This window comes from Neodiprion fabricii, chromosome 4 (genome assembly GCF_021155785.1).
Source record: "Neodiprion fabricii isolate iyNeoFabr1 chromosome 4, iyNeoFabr1.1, whole genome shotgun sequence".
Classification (NCBI taxonomy): domain Eukaryota; kingdom Metazoa; phylum Arthropoda; class Insecta; order Hymenoptera; family Diprionidae; genus Neodiprion; species Neodiprion fabricii.
This window is the reverse complement of record NC_060242.1, coordinates 9979555-9998229: the sequence shown is the minus strand read 5'-3', so window position 1 is coordinate 9998229 and position 18675 is coordinate 9979555. Positions and strand designations below refer to the sequence as shown.

Sequence of the window (18675 nt, the reverse complement as noted above, 5' to 3'; positions counted from 1 at the left end):
TGGAAATCTTTTATCGTAGCCGAAGTCTACACCGAAAATTCTATTCAACACAAAAGAAGAACACTTTTCTCAAACAGAAAACCCACTCACGGAAACAATCGGCTTTTATTTCTGTGTTACATATAGGACGTTATTCCCGATTGAACTCTAGCCTTTTATGGGTAAGTGTGATCTATCAGTTTGAAAGCTATAATATTATCGAAAGTTTATGATAATGCAAAGAGATGTAATTCAAAATGAAAAAAAAAGAAAGAAAAACTGAAAAATGAATTTGCGGGAAATATAAGGCCATATGTCCTGTAAATGCGGGAGAAAAGTAAACATTATGGTTGAATCGGGAAGAAATTAAAGGTAAATATGTCCATAACTTCAGCTCCAATTAAGTTGTGGTAACTTTTTTTTTTTAAGTTACATGTCTTAGTAGTGTCATTCGAATCTTTAAAAATATCTACAGTAATATGAAAATTAACGAAGCTATTAACATTTATTAAAGAGCTGTAACATCAGATCTTCAAAAAACGGCCTGTCTTCTTGAAAAAATTACTTTTTGATGTTATACTTCAAAAATAGATGCTAAAAACGAACACTAATTTTTCTGCACACTGTGGGATTAATCTATCAAAAGTTATCGACGACTTGCGGATTTACGTAGATCTGTCATTATTGCAAAGCTATGCGACGTAACCGCGTAAACTTTCGACCAAAATTCGAGGAAAGATTGTTATACACGTCGCATGAGTTTCGGGACATGGCATTGAAAATTCACCGAAGTAATAGCAATAAAAAAAACGATCAATACCCGTGTTTAACGGTAATTTACAGGTAAACTAACAATGATACGTGATTTTTGTGCAAGCCATATTTTATAGCGGGCATTTTCCTCTAAAACAAACTCAAAAAAATAACGTGCAATACAAGTTTCTCAATTTACAAAAAAATTTTGTTTGGTAACTGGGACCTAATTTTTCTGGCAAACTTGAGAATATGTTCCTGAGCATCTAATGAACCTGTACTAGAATTGTCACCCCTATATTCTTCGTCGAACAAAGTCATGTACATTCCGACTGAACTATGTGTACTATGTAATAATTCCGTAAACTATCTTCATCCAGGTTATAAGTGACATCTGCACGTGACTATTCTTTTTGTGCACACTTACGTTTTAAATTGCATTCAGCATGACAATGACGCATATGGAGAGATCCAAAAGGGGGGAGTCTGGTGGTGGTTAATGTGGGCCCTATGTGTCTACGGTCCAAGGTGACCGTATAGTCGATTCAATATAGTCGGTCAAGACTGGGTATAGTACCCAACTTGTATAGAGGTCTAGCTAGGGAATGAAGCATTTTTGCATGACACCGATCTAGGACAGGTGCGACCTGAATATTCTTATAGAGCTAATGCTCGTGATAAAGGCCTATGTGATTCCAGTCACAGATTTTTTTGGTGAAAAAATATGCGGTGCGTTCAAAGTTAGTGAAATGATGTTTTTAAAGGATAGCGGCAAAATTATTAATATGATAAAAAAAAGAGTTTAATAAGAATTTGTAGGTATTAAAAATACGAACAATTTGACTAACCGCACATTGAAATTCATTAACTTGTTCTCTTGCAAAGTAATAAAAATCTACTAAAATGGTCATTTCTAGAGTAACGAATAATTTATGCTATACTACATGTACATGCATACGTCTTTGAAAGTCTCGGAATATATGCCACTTGGTATACCAAAAAAGTGTGTGAATCCACTTTCAGCGCGAGCGCCTGCCAGGTAGTAATGGCTTCCCCGACTCCACCGCCATACGAGGCGTCGCATCTTGTTCGTGAATTAACCGTAAAAATGAACGGTACGTTCATAAGTAATATCTTCGAAAATTTTATGACAGTTAGTATGAGTCTTTGTATACATTGTACTCAAATTTTATCTCTCTATGTTAAAAGGAGTAGCTGCAATAATTGTTGAAAAAAAATTAATTCCTCCCTCAATTTACCTCGAACGCATTTTTTTTCTAAATTTGCGTAAAAATATCAGCTTTTAAATAATGCTAATGTCGATTCCGTAACATGACAATTGACAGAGTGATTCCATTTGTTGATGAGTAAAAACCATACCCCCCTTTCACAGCCATTTATCACCCACTTAATTGTGAAAAATCATTTTGCCCCGAAGTGTACATCATAGTGAGACTCTTCGAGATTAATATTGTTCAATTTTTGTTGCTCTCCGATAAGATGCCAGCCCGGCAATTCCATACAAGAAGAGTCGGTTATTAATAACAATAGCAAGTAGTTTTTCTCAAAAAGTATTCATCCAATTAATTCTACCATATTATAGTTTCGTCGCTATTACTTGAAATCATCGTATCACTAACTTTGAACGTATCGCAAATTTTTTCGCCAAAAAATCTGTGACCGGGAATATATAAACTTTGATCACGGGCTTCGGTTCTATAAGAATATACAGGTCGCATCCATCCTGGATCGTTATTATAAAAAGTCGTTTTTTCGGCGTTATTTCCTGGACTAGCCTGGAAACAGCAAACGGGTTTTTATCGTTCATACTCTGGCAGCTGAAAGCACTGACAGGTAAGAATGTTTTGAAAACACAATTGTTGACATATTTTGCATAGTATAAGCGTCGTTAATTCCAATTTCCCATTGTGATATGTGAAATTACAGGAATGCAATTCACCACACTTCTAAATAAGTGGCGACCTGTGTGGCCACTGGCCATCCATAGATCCACCGATATGACTTCAAAATTAAGATCATTTCCAGACCTGTGTACAAGATCGTGCTATATCACATCTATAGCATCATCTTTAGACTGTGTAGGAATGCTAGCTGTACCGATCGAGTAAACTCATTCTTGTGTTTCGTTCATTCCATAAACAAATAATCCAGGCAATCGAGATGAAAATTAGGCCAAAGTTCTGAGTAATTCCCCGTAGTAATAAAAAAATATCACGTGGAAGAATTAAGCTTATACATGGATAACTCCACCAATTTTCTTTTGACGATCCAAGGTTCAAAATTCGATTTTTCTGCAATTTTGATAACATGTAGTATGAACAGTTGGGGTCAATGAATCTGAGACGGCTAATATTTCACACTAGACAGTTATGTTGGCAACACAGAGAAACCTACAGCGCCGCAGTTGGCCGAGTGCGAAACTAACCCAATCTCAATAAACATAACATAACCCATGACCGTCGAATCTAACGTTACAATACCGCAGGCATAATGACTTGTTGGATTGACACATATTCTAAGGTTAGATTCGACGGTTATGGGTTATGTTATGTTTATTGAGATTGAGTTTGTTTCGCGATCGGCCGACTGTGGCACTATAAGTTTCTCTGTGTTGCCAACATAACTATCAAGTTTAAAAAATGAGCCGTCTCAGATTCATTGTCCCCAAGTGTACTTAGTTGCAAAAATCCGGCAAGTTTCAAAGTTTTAGCTTTTGCGGTTTAAAAGAAACCCATTGATCAATTTTTTACCTTCAAACAGATTTTCATATTAAAATTTCTATTTTATTTTTATGGTGGAAAAAATATGCTCATAGGTGAATTTGATGTAGAAAAGTTTGATCTTTCTGACCATAGATTCTGTTTTACATTGACGTCTCATGGAGCAGAACTCTGGTCAATATTTGAATGGCGCTACTGCACCTACTTAATTGGAATTTTAGTAATTTTTATGCTCCACCAATGATAGGAAATTTCACGTTTCTCTTTGTATTTATTTCCCGTCCCATGGAGCAGATATCTAGTGAAACAACCCAATTTATAATTCATACACATCAGGCTTAATAATATAAGTATGGTAAATTTCACTGTTATTTCACTTCGTCCTCAAACTATCACATTTTGACTGTAGCATCTATGATCAATTTTACTCTACGTATTTCTAAGGCTTAGAAAATCTAGTGATAGGGAGCATGGCAAGTCCTAGGTGAAAGACCCAAATAAATTACTCTCACCTAAAGGACTCTGTTGGTACACAGATGGGTCCGAAACAAACATTCGTAATGTGGGTGGCATTTGATACGGCGGCAGGGGGAGGAGGCAGGAAGAATACTCTACTCGCCTTGGGACTCACGGCTGCAGTTCTCCAAGTCGGAGTGGTTTTCATATTGGCTTGCACTAAGTCTACCTGAGATAAAGGCTGAAGTAGCAAACATATATACATCAGCAATAGCAGCCACACCGCATGTGGACTTGGTTCCTTGGACGCTTGCGTAATAAGGGCAGTGTTGATGTGAGACTGTGTCATATTATTAACATGGCTAGTACGCGGTAATTAGGTGAGACTGCTATGAATCCCGGGAGATAGTGGTATTCAAGGCAATGACCTAGCACATAACCTGACCAAGGAAGGCGCTTAGCGCAAAGAAAGCGACGAGGGCTGCCTCATACGTATACCATCAGGGTCCGCAAGAGGCCTATCGACGGACCAGGCGAAGACTTGTTTTGCAGACTTCTGAGCCAGAGCACCGGATATGGCACATATCAAGGCTCTCGTTCAAGAGCCATCTCACTAGCTAGGTGTTATGCTCACTAATTTTGACAAAATTGACCTGAGAACGCTGATGGGTATCATAACCGGTCACTGGTACACAGACAAGCACCCCATGCATATGGGCTTAGAACTGAGAGTCTGCATGAGTTGTAGGGAGGAGCAAGAGACCCCTTTTACTTGATCCCACAGTGCAATGGACTCAAGGACCCACACAGACAAGCCCTTGTGATAGACTACATCGGCGAGAAGAAGATTTAGGAGAGAGGGATGAGGGTAGGCTGCTTCAATTCGCTAAGCTAGTGGACCTCATGTCTACTTACTAGGGTGCCCTAATAAGCTCGGGCACAATGGTCGAATTGGACCGAATGCCAAACCACCTCTTATTATCACAAATACAATACAGAAATATAAATAGACGCATGAAATGTTAAAATACAAGTCTTAACTGTGACATCAATTGTGATTAAGACCATATCACGGTAACGGCAGAAAAAGTGGGTGTATTTTCGTTATTTTTCTTAAGCAAACGATGAAGGAGAACGAATGTACTGATTTGCGTGGTCAATACATACATGTTGAAGAGTTTATAAAAAAATGTGAATTATAATTTATCATTTTTTTTTCGGTTTACGCCCTCCCCACTAAAGTGCAGTACGGCGACATTGTTGCTCGCCGTTGACAGCGATTAAAGCAAACGGTTAGTTAAAAAATATGTTCAGAAACTAGATACTTTCGACTGTACCACCACGTAGGGAAAAGTCAATGCCTCCAAAATTAACAAAATGGCGCGGCACTAAATTTTTTTTACAAAATTTATGGATAAATTGAATGGTTTAAAACAAAATGCGGTCTGTAATAAAAAAAAGTCCGTACGTGGTGTCATAGAGACTGGCTTTTCATATGATTTACGACTTGGTCCATGCAAATTGGACGCATGTTTTTTTTTTATGTACTGTCAAACAAGTTGATAAATGTAGTTTTAAGAAAAATGCGTTCCACGTTTGAGTGATGGATAATTCATACATGAGAACAAAGTTTATCAACTCACCAATTTTTAAATTTAATACCTTTAATACGTTCACGAGGCCCATGTAACCGTAGTTGAAAAGTATGGAGGCAATATTAGCCGCAGTTTCCAAAAAATGGAGTTTAAATTCCGTAGTCGCGCGCTTGAAATTGTTTCACAGAAAATGCTTTATCTTCGCCAATTTGACGAATGTCTTCAAGAAATTTGGAGAGAGCATTCTTGAAACATGCATCTGTCAGAAAATGGAAAGAAAAAAAAAAGAAACAAAAAATTTCGAATTTTTACCTTAATGGTGACATAAAGAAATAAGAGAGCGCTATGGACCGGAATGAATGACGTATAGGTACGAAAGACTTATAAACTAGTACAAATGAAATATCCAAATGAAACTTCTTTATGTACTCTACAAGTAGAAATTGCCGGGACTAAAAGGAATTTAACGAACAAACGAAAAAACGTACAGGTAAAAAACGTATAAACGAGACTTCACGAGTTATTTAGGTCAGGAAAAAAATACTATTCATAACTATGAACTTTATTGCTCCTAAAATGCGGGACATGCAATAATAGTAACACATATTAGAAAATTACCAATTTTTTGGATAAATTTCAGGATATGTATAATTTGCCCATTATCGAAATTTAAACCATTCCCATTCATCTGCTTATCGAATGAACGACAAATAAGAATGAGTTTACTTGGTCGGTGAATGTGAGAGTGCTACATACCCTTGAAGAGATTCAATGAGGTACTACAAAAATTGTTCAAAGAGCTCGAAGTCCGTCAACAATTTCCTGATATACATTACTGAGTGTTCCTTCGAATTTGAGAAAAAAAATAAAACCCAATGATGGTTGCATTCCCGAACAGCACAGAACTTGTGGACGTGTAATACTTGTGGCAGCAATTTAATAACATTTCATTGTCAGTTATACTGCATCAATATTGCTGTAACACTCTGTTTTTTTTTTTTTCACAAAATTTTATTTGGAGGAAAATTACCTTTTAATGGAGCTACTTTAGTTTATACTTTATTTGGATCGAATCTAGTCATTTCATACCATTTCATACCATACCATACCATCACCATTAGTCTTTACCTTTACTGGACTTCTGAGGAAATTAGGAATTTTGTAGGCATGCATATAGTTTATCTATTTGGTTAGGTACAATCCATAGGGTGTTTATTAAAGTAGAGATTCACGGGTAGTAGTAATTTCTGATATCAAACTGAAAACTTTGACTGTTTAACTCTGGTAGTTGAGCCATTATTGTGGTTACTCATATTGTTGGCTGCAAATGAATTCACGATATTGTATTACTGCCTGTAACTTTACCCTGTGCCTATACCGAATAAACAAACTGTGAATAGATGAACGTAAGTCTATAGCAATAGCTGGTGCATTTGTATCATGCAGTGTAGGTAATTTGAAAAAATAATTCATGATGCGTTAACAGGTCGAACAATTAAGTACAAGTATTTAATATTGATGTTAACCTGGAAATGTGGCGAAGACACACAACGTGCAATCTGTCTGAATAGTGGCTCCTGTATTTTCACAAATTGGCTAGGTTCTATAACATCCAGAATCTCTTCGATCTCACCGAGGAACATGACTTCTTTCTGACTGCATGTCTTAGGCCAGAACTTGAGAAGTCCGCGAACAACTGGCTCAGTCAAAGTTGCATCTTTTTCCAAGAATTGTACTACACAGTAGGCCAGCTGTGCATGATAAAGTGATAAACACTTTACTTTATGCAGCGGTAACAAAACCTGAAAAATACAGAATGAAACATTATCAACAAAACGTGACGAAGATGTTCTGCTAATAACAACCATCTCTTTTAGCAACACATAAATATATACATACAATTCATTATCACAGGCTCTCTGTTCTTAATAACTTCAAATTACTTTTACAATATTTAAATTTAGAAATGATTCGTTTATTAAAAGATATTTGACATGTAAAACATCTGACAGTTGAGTTTTGTGTTTGAGCCAAATACAAGTGCTCTTGAATCAATCAGAATCCAGCGCGCCAAGTGTACATGTGTGGCAAAAAGAAAAAAAAAAATGGGCCCATTCTTAGTATAGTAGTTTAGAAAGATTCTAACGCCTTTAGGTATACCGAAAAATGCAAAACTCTATTTCGCTCTTTCTGAGGCACTCTACCAATTTTTGTTATTCGAATCTCTAAAAATACTGTAATTCGTTCAAAGTAAAAATTTAACATTCTTATAAGTCATTCGAAAAATAGTATACTGTGTAACAAGGAGGCAAACACGATCTTTTCGGACTGAGCATAAGTTTTCAATATCAGTTGTAGGTGAGCATACTTGTGCGAATCAAAGACGAATATTGCAAATACGCAAACCAAAAAGACCGTTGTCTCTTTGTTGCCTCCTAGGACTAAAAGTAGTCTTTTCTACACACCGCTCATGCACAGTTACAAATAAATCTAAAATTACGCGACCCTAACCTCGATTTCGTGCTTTGTGAAAAAAACGCGTGACATAATCCTGTTAGATAAGGAATCGTGTGTATAGGAGCTGAAAGTTGTCTTCTCCGTACTGCCCGTATACGCATACGCAGACGCACACTACCAGCATAGAAACGGGTACTTAGTGGACGCAAAACGCGTGAAACAAAGGGCGTAAAACCTGCTTGCATTGTATAAAAGATATTAACTTCACATTTTATAGCCACTATGTGATTTTTTTTTAAGACTATCTCGAATAATCTATTACCCCTAATTTCTTACATTTTATTGTAACTATAGATGTGCAATAAAGCAAATATTGGCACCAACAATTTCTCAGTATAATAATTTTTTAATTTCAGAATAACGTGTTAATAAAGTGAGAAAATCCGTTTATTGCTTATTAAACTTACCTTTTTTGTAACGTTTGAGTGTAAATTGAAGATGAGCTGGTTTAATTACTTTGAATACCTCGACGCATTAGTGCCAATTGGCTTAAAAAAAGTAATTGTGAGTGCTGATGCGTGGGTCCATCATGGATCGAATGTCATATGTCCATTAAAAAATGATTGACTAGTATAAAATATTGTACGATACAGAACGAGGTTTACTGCGAATCTTAAAATTTGATATCTCTTCAATCTTATTTTTTGTATTACTTGAGCCAGAAAAAAAAGGCGAGCAATTTCTCTTTTCTCGAATTATCGTAGGTATACAAATAATAGTATTACGATAAACATTGCCTCTATAGATAATTAAAAAATGCTGCGGGATGGTTTCAGATCTGAACAATAACAACAAATGAACATATTCAGTGACATATAATAACACATAATTCTGAATGTTTAATAGTTATTAAAGCAGATTTATGTAGGAAATAATTGTAATAATAATAATAATAATTTAATGTAATTGCTTCATCAATAATCCATAGCTTTGTTGTGATAAACCATAGACGGACATTGTTTTTATAGTTGTTTGCCAGAAAATGTCAAAGGTAACAAATTTACAAAACTCACGAAATAAACAACGCGTTGATTATATGTTTCGACACGCTTTCATGGAAAGTCGTCGTTTACGAACCATCCAAAATTCACTCGTGTTTACGAAAGACCAACTGCAGCGCTTACAAATGGCGTGGACCATGCATTACAAGTCTAAAGAAAAATAGAGTTCGACACGCATACCAAAAGCAACAACACCAAACTTGTGTACAGAAGCAGTATTGTCTATTAGTTCAGTTTTTGAATGCTTAAATTTTTTCAAATTTTTTCATCATTGAAAACAAGACAGGACAAACTAAATTAACAACGTTTGGTTTGTCACTGCTCATTTGTGGGCGAAGTTGTCGGTAATGTGCTCGAGTACTTCCACGCGGCATGCAAGCTCACACTTCTACAATATATTCGTGAAAACAAAGAGATTTCTTGCTATTTTTTTTCTTTAAAAATTCTCAAGTCTTCGTAGAATTTGTAGCATTTTTTTCAACTTTCACATAATCTTCAACATAAAAAAAACTTACAGAACAATTGCTTTTCAAAATTTAACGTATTATTGATTTCACCCAGTCAAAAACATAAACATTTTCTGGGAACAACCAAAGTGTGCAGGTCCTGTTCCTAGCAACAGAACTGTTAATTTTTATATGCAAGTTGCTAAAAACTAATGTTGTAAATAACGCTGGAAATTTGATAATTTCGTTGCGTTATTTAGCTGAAAAATCTTAATCGTTGACCTGCTTAATTCGTCGCATGTGAAAGTAGCCTCGCATAACTGTTTATCAATTAAACAAATATGTAACTACAAGAGAATTTTGTTAAATAGCTAACGAAGTGAGTAAATAGTATCTTATTTAAACATTGTTCCATTCTTGAGTGATAAAAACGTTTCAAATTTATTAAAATGTTTAGTTGATTTCAACTAATTTTTGTTACACTAACAGATTTTGAATTGATACCAATATTTACTTCGCCGCCCGTGAGCACGCATTTCGTTGATTCAATGAATTTTTTCTCGCAGTGCAGACTTTTTATCACGTGACTTGCAATAGTGCGTAGAACACAGTGGAAGATACACAGACGTTCACAGTATGCGTATGGTTTTGCATGTAGAATTGCATTGAATACGGGTTTTTTGGTAGCAGCGACGCATAGGCTTAGATAATAATCAATACAGGTGATGCGCCCACACTTCAAGATGCGAAATCGATGAATTTCTCTCGATTTCAGTCGAATTTTGGGTGTTAGTTCAAAACCAATCCTCTATAAATAATTGGATTAATTCACTTTATGTAGCTGTTTCAGGGTAATTAGTTAAATTTCAAAAAATTTTAAATTTAGGGGAAGTAGGCGAAAGCTTTATGGAAATAGCGGGTATTAGAGTTCCAATATTTTCCACAATACTGACCAAATAGACTGAAATTGGGCGTGAATACTTTTTTTTTGGGTAATATTAACACGTGAACACGTAAAATTTGGAATGTAAAATACATCAAATTGATTTTTTCAGTCCATTTTAATTTATGAAAAAAAGGTAACAGTAAAACTCTTTCAGGGTATATTTAAGGGAAGCCTTCCGTTTTAGAACGCTTGTAGGAGTAGAAAAAAAATAGGTTACTTTTAGGAAAATAGGGGACCCATTATGCAGTCTTCGGTAAAGATTGACTATCGTATCGTCTTAGGCAAAATAACTTTTATGAGTAAGACGCAAGTAAACCCAAATTCGAACCGAATTTTTAAACAGCCTCTTGACTGATTGTATATTGGTATATGTAGTACAATCATTGAATGACAGATAAGAATAATATTGAGTTTACCTTGACCAAGAATTGCTTGTGTTCTACTTTGAGAGGTAGAGCAAATCCGTTAATAATGCTTCCCAGTATTTCGAGCAATTCTCCAACCCCGTTGAAATGTTCTGTCTCGTAAACGAACCTGTGATATCATAAATTATTAGTTCGTCACATCGATTACGAATAGTCCTACACATGCCGGCGTGATTCTGAGAAGGCTAATTTTTTGGACACGTCGATTAAGTTGGCAATGCAGACTAAGCCTCTCAGAATCACTGCGGGCATGTGTACCTGTGCACAATATGTTTCTTCAAATGACCACAAGAGTAATAAAATTGAAATTCTCAAATTTTTTGGCATTACGTTATAGTCTAATTAAATAATATTTATATAAGGCTTAAAATGTAAAATTTCTCCGAATCGGACTAAAAGATGAGAATAACTCGCAGCTTGTAACAAAAATTAGGAACGCACCTCAAGAAAATGTTGTTGATTTGTTTTCGGATGAAGGCTCGAAGGCCGAGGAACTTCCCGTAAATACGATGTAGGACAGTCTTCAGAAAGTCTCGTTCCCTAGGGTCTTCCGAGTCAAACAAGTCCAATAACTAAATCAGAAATACACAATGATCAATTTTTTACATGTTCATTTAATCAAAAAAATACATAATATCACAAAATACAAAAGTGCCAATTGATATCCCATAACGCCCCTCATACCTTTGTGCTGTAATTAAAAATATTTTCGATTAGAAATTTTGATATTTGAATTTTATTCAAGTATAAATGTTAATGCATCAAGAAACTTGTACTATTTTATCAAGAGCACAGTAGAAAGGTTGATTCGTGATGACTGACGCCACCAGAACTGGCTGAAAAAAAATTTGAATCAAAAGCATAAATTAAAGAGCTATTTGTGAGCTCTGCAATACCGCAAACCCCGATTTTTGAGCTCGTTTCCGTTACGAGAAAATCAATTTTGTAAAAGTGTGGGTGGGGGCGGGGGAGGGAAGGGGGGCAGCAGCAGCAGCAGCTTACCGAAAATTTAGCCCCCCCATTGTAAAATTTTTTTTTAAATATTATTTTGACCACGTAAGAATTAGAAGCTCCTTGGATACGTTGGAAACAATGTCATAGAAACAACCCCTACAGATGTATCCACGTCCGATCGCGACGAGAAAACAAAACAAAAAAAAAATTCAAAATGAGTAAAGTTAAGAGCTTTAAAATATCAGCGGTAAAAATTTTTACTTTCAACCCTTAAGGACAAGCAAAAAAAAAAAAAAAACCTATCCTCAAGATTCATCGCAGTGAAGCCTTTTTTATGGTGAAACGTTTAGCGATTTAAGAGCTAACATGATATGTGAGATTTGTTTTTGAAGCAACACCCCCTTAACCGCCCCCTGCTCCGATTTGTTTTAGATCATCAGAAAACTACCTTTAAAATTCATTGCAACATTTCTTTTTTACGGTAAAATGTTCAGAGATTTAAGAGCTAAAAGGATATGCATAATTCGATTTAAAATTTTTTTTTTTTTTGTAAAACTGTATGTGGATTGGCATGTTCAAGTGTACCCTGCCATTATTGAAAAATCGAATTACGGTACGTAAAACGCATCAACTACTGACTTTCAATAGCTATTGAGGGGGTATGTACGAGTTGGACGCTGGAAAAGTAGAAGAATTTTAGGAAGTTGTATCTTGACAACCAATTATCCAATTAATTATATAATTAATATAATTATAATTAATTATCCAAAATAAAAAGTTTGCAGATCGAGGATCGTTAAAATTTTTTTTCCATTAGCATCAATTAATGAGGAGCATCATTATTGACCATAACGTCAACCATTTCGCGCTGTGACATGTTTTGTGGTTCCCACGGTTCCGAGTTGGCAATGAATCTAGGAGAAACAAAGTAATAATTTTCAAAAAAGTGGGATCGTGGCAACGAGCATTACGTATTGGATTTGAAGAATCCATTTGGATTGTTTTTTGGTTCAGTTTAACTGGCAACTTGGAATCGTGGGTATAATGGTTGACTTTATTGTCAATAAAAATCCTTCTTATTGATTGATTATAATTATAAAAAATATACAAATGACGCTCGACCTGCACACTTTTAAATAGAAAAAAAAACCCAATCGAATTAAATAATTGGTTGACGAGATGCAAGATCTCAAAATTCACCCACTTTTCCAGCCATCAACGCGTATATACCACCTTAAACACTAGCCAAAACCAATGATAATGAAAGAGACAGTAGTAAAAAGTGAGCGTAATAACAAGGACTTATAACAATAATAAGGAACAGCGACAAGAAACAGTGATAACTATAATAAGAATAAAAATAATGAGACACGAAACAACAAGAATAGTAGCTAGAAGCACAAACGATGACGAGAGCAAAAAACATTCTTTTATATTGTAAATTTCCTCTATGGAGCTCGAGAACTATATTTTCCGTCACCTTAAAAATGATAACGGTTCAACGAATATGCGCAGGAGATAACAAATTAAGTATGGTTTAGAAGACATAAAACCTATCGTACCCCACAAACACTTCAATCGGTAAGTCAGCTGAAGTGGATATGGCTCAGAAATCGAATTATGCATATCCTGTTAGCTATTAAATCGCTGAACATTTTGACGTAGAAAAGAATTCGCTGCCATGAATTTTGAGGGTCGTTTGTTTTTTTTTTTTTTTTGTTTGCCCTTAAGGATTAAAAATCAAAAACTATCACCACCGGTATTAAAAAGCTCTGAAATCACTCAATATGCCGTACTCATCATTTTGAATTTTTTTTGTTTTCTCGTCACTATTGGGCCTGGATATATTCGTAGGGGTTGTTCCACGACATTGTTTCCAACGTATATCAGGAGCTTCTATTTCTCACGTGGTCATAATAATATTAAAAAAAAAAAACGTTCACTTTTCGGTAAGCTGCCCCCTCCCCCCTCGCGCTTTTTAAAATTGATTTTCTCGTAACGGTAACGAGTTAAAAAATTGCGGGTTGCGGCATTGCAGAGTTCAGAAGTAGCTCTTTAATCTACGATTTTTTCAAATTTTTTTGAGCAAGTGGAAGGGGGGGAGGGGAGCTTTGCGGAGGTAAGGAGTGACACATCAGGTTGTTTAGTGAAATATCCTTTCTGCTCTACTTCTGTCAACAATTCGGCTACTTTTTGACCGGAGGTAGCATAGGAAATAGGAAAACCATTGTGTGCAGAATGAAATCTGCCAAATTCATAGTAAAAAATATAGTTGACATGGGTATTTTTTGTAACAAAAACCTAGACGTGTTCCTCTTTTCCTGCAGTTTTACGCGAAGTATGTACTTTTTCGTTTCTCCGTGGAGTTTGCATTTTTTTTATTCAAGAAAGTGTTTAATTTGCAAATCAAAAGTTTTTCTGTACATCATTTTCCATAAGTTTGTATTTTTTTTCCTGTGGGATACGATTGTGAACAAAAAGAATTTTTTGAATACAAATTATTTATATTGTCAACACGAACATTTAAAAATCTACACCGGAAAAGAAACTTTATCTCCACCACTGTTTCTTTTTTCTACTCAAAAACTAACCATTAGGTGTGAAACATTTTTTTAACTAAATAGAAATATACTGGGCATTCCATATCAAATCACATAGAAAAAAAAAAAAAAATGCGATATTGTCCCTCAGCTTTTGATGCTTTTTTTTCGCTCCTTTATACATTTCGAATATACGGTATTAGTAGAAATATGATGAATTAGCCATAAATCTTTTTCAGAGTTTGCAAATGATTATCGCAAATTATCTGTGATTTATGCACTACAACGGCGAGGATATTTTTCTTTCAAATTGCTATCGTACATATGCATAAAATACTATGAAAATTATGAAATTTTTGTAAAAGAACTTTTTGCATACATCACCCAAAATTCAAGTTATATCGATCTAAAAAATTAACGAATCACTGAAATCTGTCTTTTCGGACGAATATCGCGGGGAAACACTTAATTTGAAGAATTTAAATAAATCAAGATCAAGCTTTACAGCACGGACCCGTAATTATGAAGAACAGACAAAAAGTCGAAAAGTGTCACAGAAATCCGCCATTTCATTTGATTTGGAAAGCTTTATATAAATCGCCCCTTTCATCTTGTGTCGTAGAGAAAATTTAAAAAAGTTGTTTTCGATCTCCGATAACGGAATATAGAATTTGTTTTTTTATGATTAAAGGGTCATTTTTCGCAAGATAAACATTTTTCGTATAAACTAATATAACGTAACGTAATTGCCAAACTAAAAAACTCTCAGAATTCTTTTTTAAAGATCACAGCATTTATATTCAAATCACACAACGAATTTTTCAAGTTTTATAGTAAAAAAAATGTCCGTTTTCCCGTTATTTTCTTCAATTATACACATGAGGGTACTTTTGTTTGGAACGAATAATTTTTTCCACTCCTACCTGAACAACTTGTTCATTGCGAAAAAGGGATCCTCGCAGATGAATATTTCTGAAATCCAGCTATCAAAGGCTTCTCTCAGAATTCGAAGTTTTTCACATTCGAAATAGTTTTAATAGGTCGAGTATTCTACCGCTAATATCGGCAACTATATTTCGGGACCGAGTCATCAGAAGCGCTTATAGGTACGTTTTGAGGAATTCGGATGCCACTGTCGAACCGCCTTAAAAAAAACTTTTCGAATATCTGCACCATGCGAGAAGAAGGGCCGATTACTAAGGCAACAGAAAGATTTATATTTAAAAACACATTGTTACTAAAGAGTAAAAGTTATCTAGGTGTAATTTGTTTGATAATTTTGACCGTAGATCGGATTACTCGCACAGTGGGGTCGAAAGTCATAAATTCGAAATTGAGAGGAGGAAACGCAATAAATATAATCGTCATTTCCGTTAGTTTTTCCAATTTTGCAAGTAAACCAACGAAGATATCAAAGACTGTTAAATAATCAATTTTTTTTGTAAAGAACAGTAAGACGACCAACTTTTGTTCGATACCTTTGCCGAGAAACCTGTAGAAATAAAGATGCGACGTAAAATCCCGGTTCTCCATTTTTTATTTAATTCAGACGTCAAATCCGTCAGTTTTGATAATAGACAAATTCAGGGTGTGTTAGTCGCGGACACATCTATCCACACTAAAATCACTCGGACTGTTCGTCAAAAAATAGCATTCATATCTCATTTGACTGGACTAACGGGCATCTAATAGGTCTTGTTCAATCTGAACATGAAAATCGCAGAAACACGCTTTGCAAAGATAGCTGTATACCTTCTTTTTTATCGTACATTCTTGTGCTCCAAATCACAAGCTTGGACTCGAACATTTCCAGTAGCAATAAAGTTACATAACGCACTTGGTTGTTTGTGTGTGATATGAAAGAAGTTTGATTATTCGATAGGACTTATTAGTAAATGCAGTTAAAATTTTTATAATTTCACTGACCTGTAAAACAAATTTTTGGTCGATAACTTTCTTGCCGATAGTTGGCTGGAAGTCGGAGGACTCGAGAAAACGTAGAAAGAACTCGTAAACCAACTGAAGATGAGGCCAGCTTGCCTCTAGGGTCGGATCATCCTCCTCTGGATCAAAGTCTGGATTTTCACTAGGTGGTAGCGTGCGGAATAAATTTGCCGAAATCTGCAATTATTAAAAGAATGATAAGAAGCTTATTAGATGATTTTTCTCTTTTCATGTTCGATGAAGCAGATGATACAGAAATGACATGCATGCGGATTGAAAGTAATTCCCTGGTAAATAACCAATATCGGGAGGATTCCCTGCAAATTAAGAGCTGGGTGTAAGCATAAAAGGTGATACCGTGACCTAGCTAAGCCGTGTGACTTTATCAAGAAATTTTTCACTGATTCGTATATTATCTGGACAGAGAATCTCTGTGGGCCGAGACTTAAAATGACGTTAATGTTCTATTAGTTAACCAGCGCCTGTTCAGAGAGACAAGGTACCACCTAAATGCGCTTGCGCACGGACTTTGAAATAAGGGGACGGAGCACAAGGTGCTGATATCGGTACTCAGAGTGAAACGGAAGACGGAACAGGAGAAACTCGCACGCACAGCGCACTATATGTATACTATCGAGTAGACGAAATATGAACTTAACATAGTGCGAGGCAAGAGATTAATACCATAATCAGCGAATCTCGATATAGAAGAAAAAAACTTCAAGATTCACTAGATACTGGTGATAGTTTACCTTTTTGCAGGTGCTTTACGATACCGTCACAAGCGCATGCGCAACGCCGTAAGACAGAGATAAAACTACATTATGACGCTATCTCTCTCGGCTCGCTGCTCCTGTGTGCCGTGGAATCGCAGGCGCACGTTTCAGTTATATGATAGTTCAGCGGTCAGGGCAAGTATGTTTGCGTCAATTTTCAAACGCCTGAATGAGGAAGCGTTTGAGATACTAATTGCTAATTGCTCATAAAATAAAATTGAAGCAGTTCCTGATTATGCAGACCAAGTTCGTGTACAACCATTACGTAGAGGTTATGAGCCTATTTATATCAGTAGTTCCCATCAACGAAAGGCTTAACATAGGTGGCGTAAACGTAACTTCCTCGTTTTCGTTTGATTCACTCTATAAACCTAGTGCTTCGTCCCCCTATTTCAAAGTCCGCGGGTTGGCGCGACCAAAAATAGTATATTACGGCGCGAGCCGCGTATTCTATTTTTCGTTCCATTTGCCCGCAAATTCGGCATTACGCGTCTGTTTTCAGACCGGATAAGGTTTTTGAGCTGGCACTTGAAAACAAACCTTATCCGGTCTGAAAACAGACGCGTAATGCCGAATTTGCGAGCAATTGGAACGAAAATGTAATATACTACTAGGAGCTTCGCCCCTGCGCGCTTCGCGCACCAACTCCACGTCGGCGCTACGCGCCTCACTATTTCCTTATACAGCGTCTCTTAGACAGGTGAATTTATTTGTGCTGATTTGATGACAGGTCTGCAACTGTTGATCGGTTGTTTCCGATCAACCCGACATTGCTATTGGCTCCCTATGCAGGTCTTCTCAGATTGTTTTCGTAAACGAATCCACTATCATGTACAAAACCCCCGATGCCATGCATCCCCAATTGCATTTGGCGACTTATTTTGCTATAGTTATTATTTTCCCCATAGTAGAAGAAATTCATAGCTTTCCTATAAGTAGAATTTCTATGGCTTCAGACAAATTAAAACCTGTTATGATATTTGAGCCAGGGATATAAAATTTAATCCCGGAGATTCTGTCTGGCTCTTTCAACCTCGAAGACAGAAAGGACGGTGTCCGAAACTACAAAGAAACTGGGAAGGCCCTTACTTAGTGGTTAACCGGATCAAGGATTTGCAGGATCCAAAAAACCTATTTCTTCTCTGATATAACTCTCCTCGAGTTCTGTTTCATTAATTCTGCTGACATGTTTGCTAGTATGATATATTTGAAACGAGACTCAGTCTCACCTCTGCGTGTCGATCTTGAGTGCCGTACACACAATACGCCAGCGCGCGAAAAAGACAATTCCCATCGGGAATCATCTTGATAATTCTCGTTTTCGTGTTTATTTTTTGCGTGACAGAAACAGATACCTTTAAAAATATTTGTCAAAGACTGTCATAAACAGCCGATGACAGCTGTCAAAGGAAGTTTTTTTTGCTAGATGCTTTTTGTTTTGTTTTCGGCATCTCATCCCACCGCCAACGTCATGCGTATACTATTGTTATTATAATCTTTTTCATACTATTGTTATTATAATCTTTTCTACCAGTTCATTTGTTCAGAACTTTTTTATTAGATAGAGAGATCATACGTGGTCGAAACGCAAGCGCGTTAGAA

General features: G+C 36.0%; 1 protein-coding gene across 2 annotated transcripts in view; it reads right to left on the bottom strand.

The window, feature by feature from the left end:
- Nucleotides 1-18675, bottom strand: part of LOC124180879 (serine/threonine-protein phosphatase 2A 56 kDa regulatory subunit epsilon isoform) — a 116173-nt gene that overhangs the window by 6911 nt on the left and 90587 nt on the right. For both annotated transcript variants that reach the window (XM_046566788.1, XM_046566787.1), the window contains exons 4-7: nucleotides 16280-16474; nucleotides 11301-11431; nucleotides 10851-10968; nucleotides 7051-7326 (exon numbers count right to left, since the gene is read on the bottom strand). In XM_046566788.1, the coding sequence (XP_046422744.1) occupies nucleotides 7051-7326; nucleotides 10851-10968; nucleotides 11301-11431; nucleotides 16280-16474 (720 nt within the window). The remainder of the gene's footprint in view (nucleotides 1-7050; nucleotides 7327-10850; nucleotides 10969-11300; nucleotides 11432-16279; nucleotides 16475-18675) is intronic.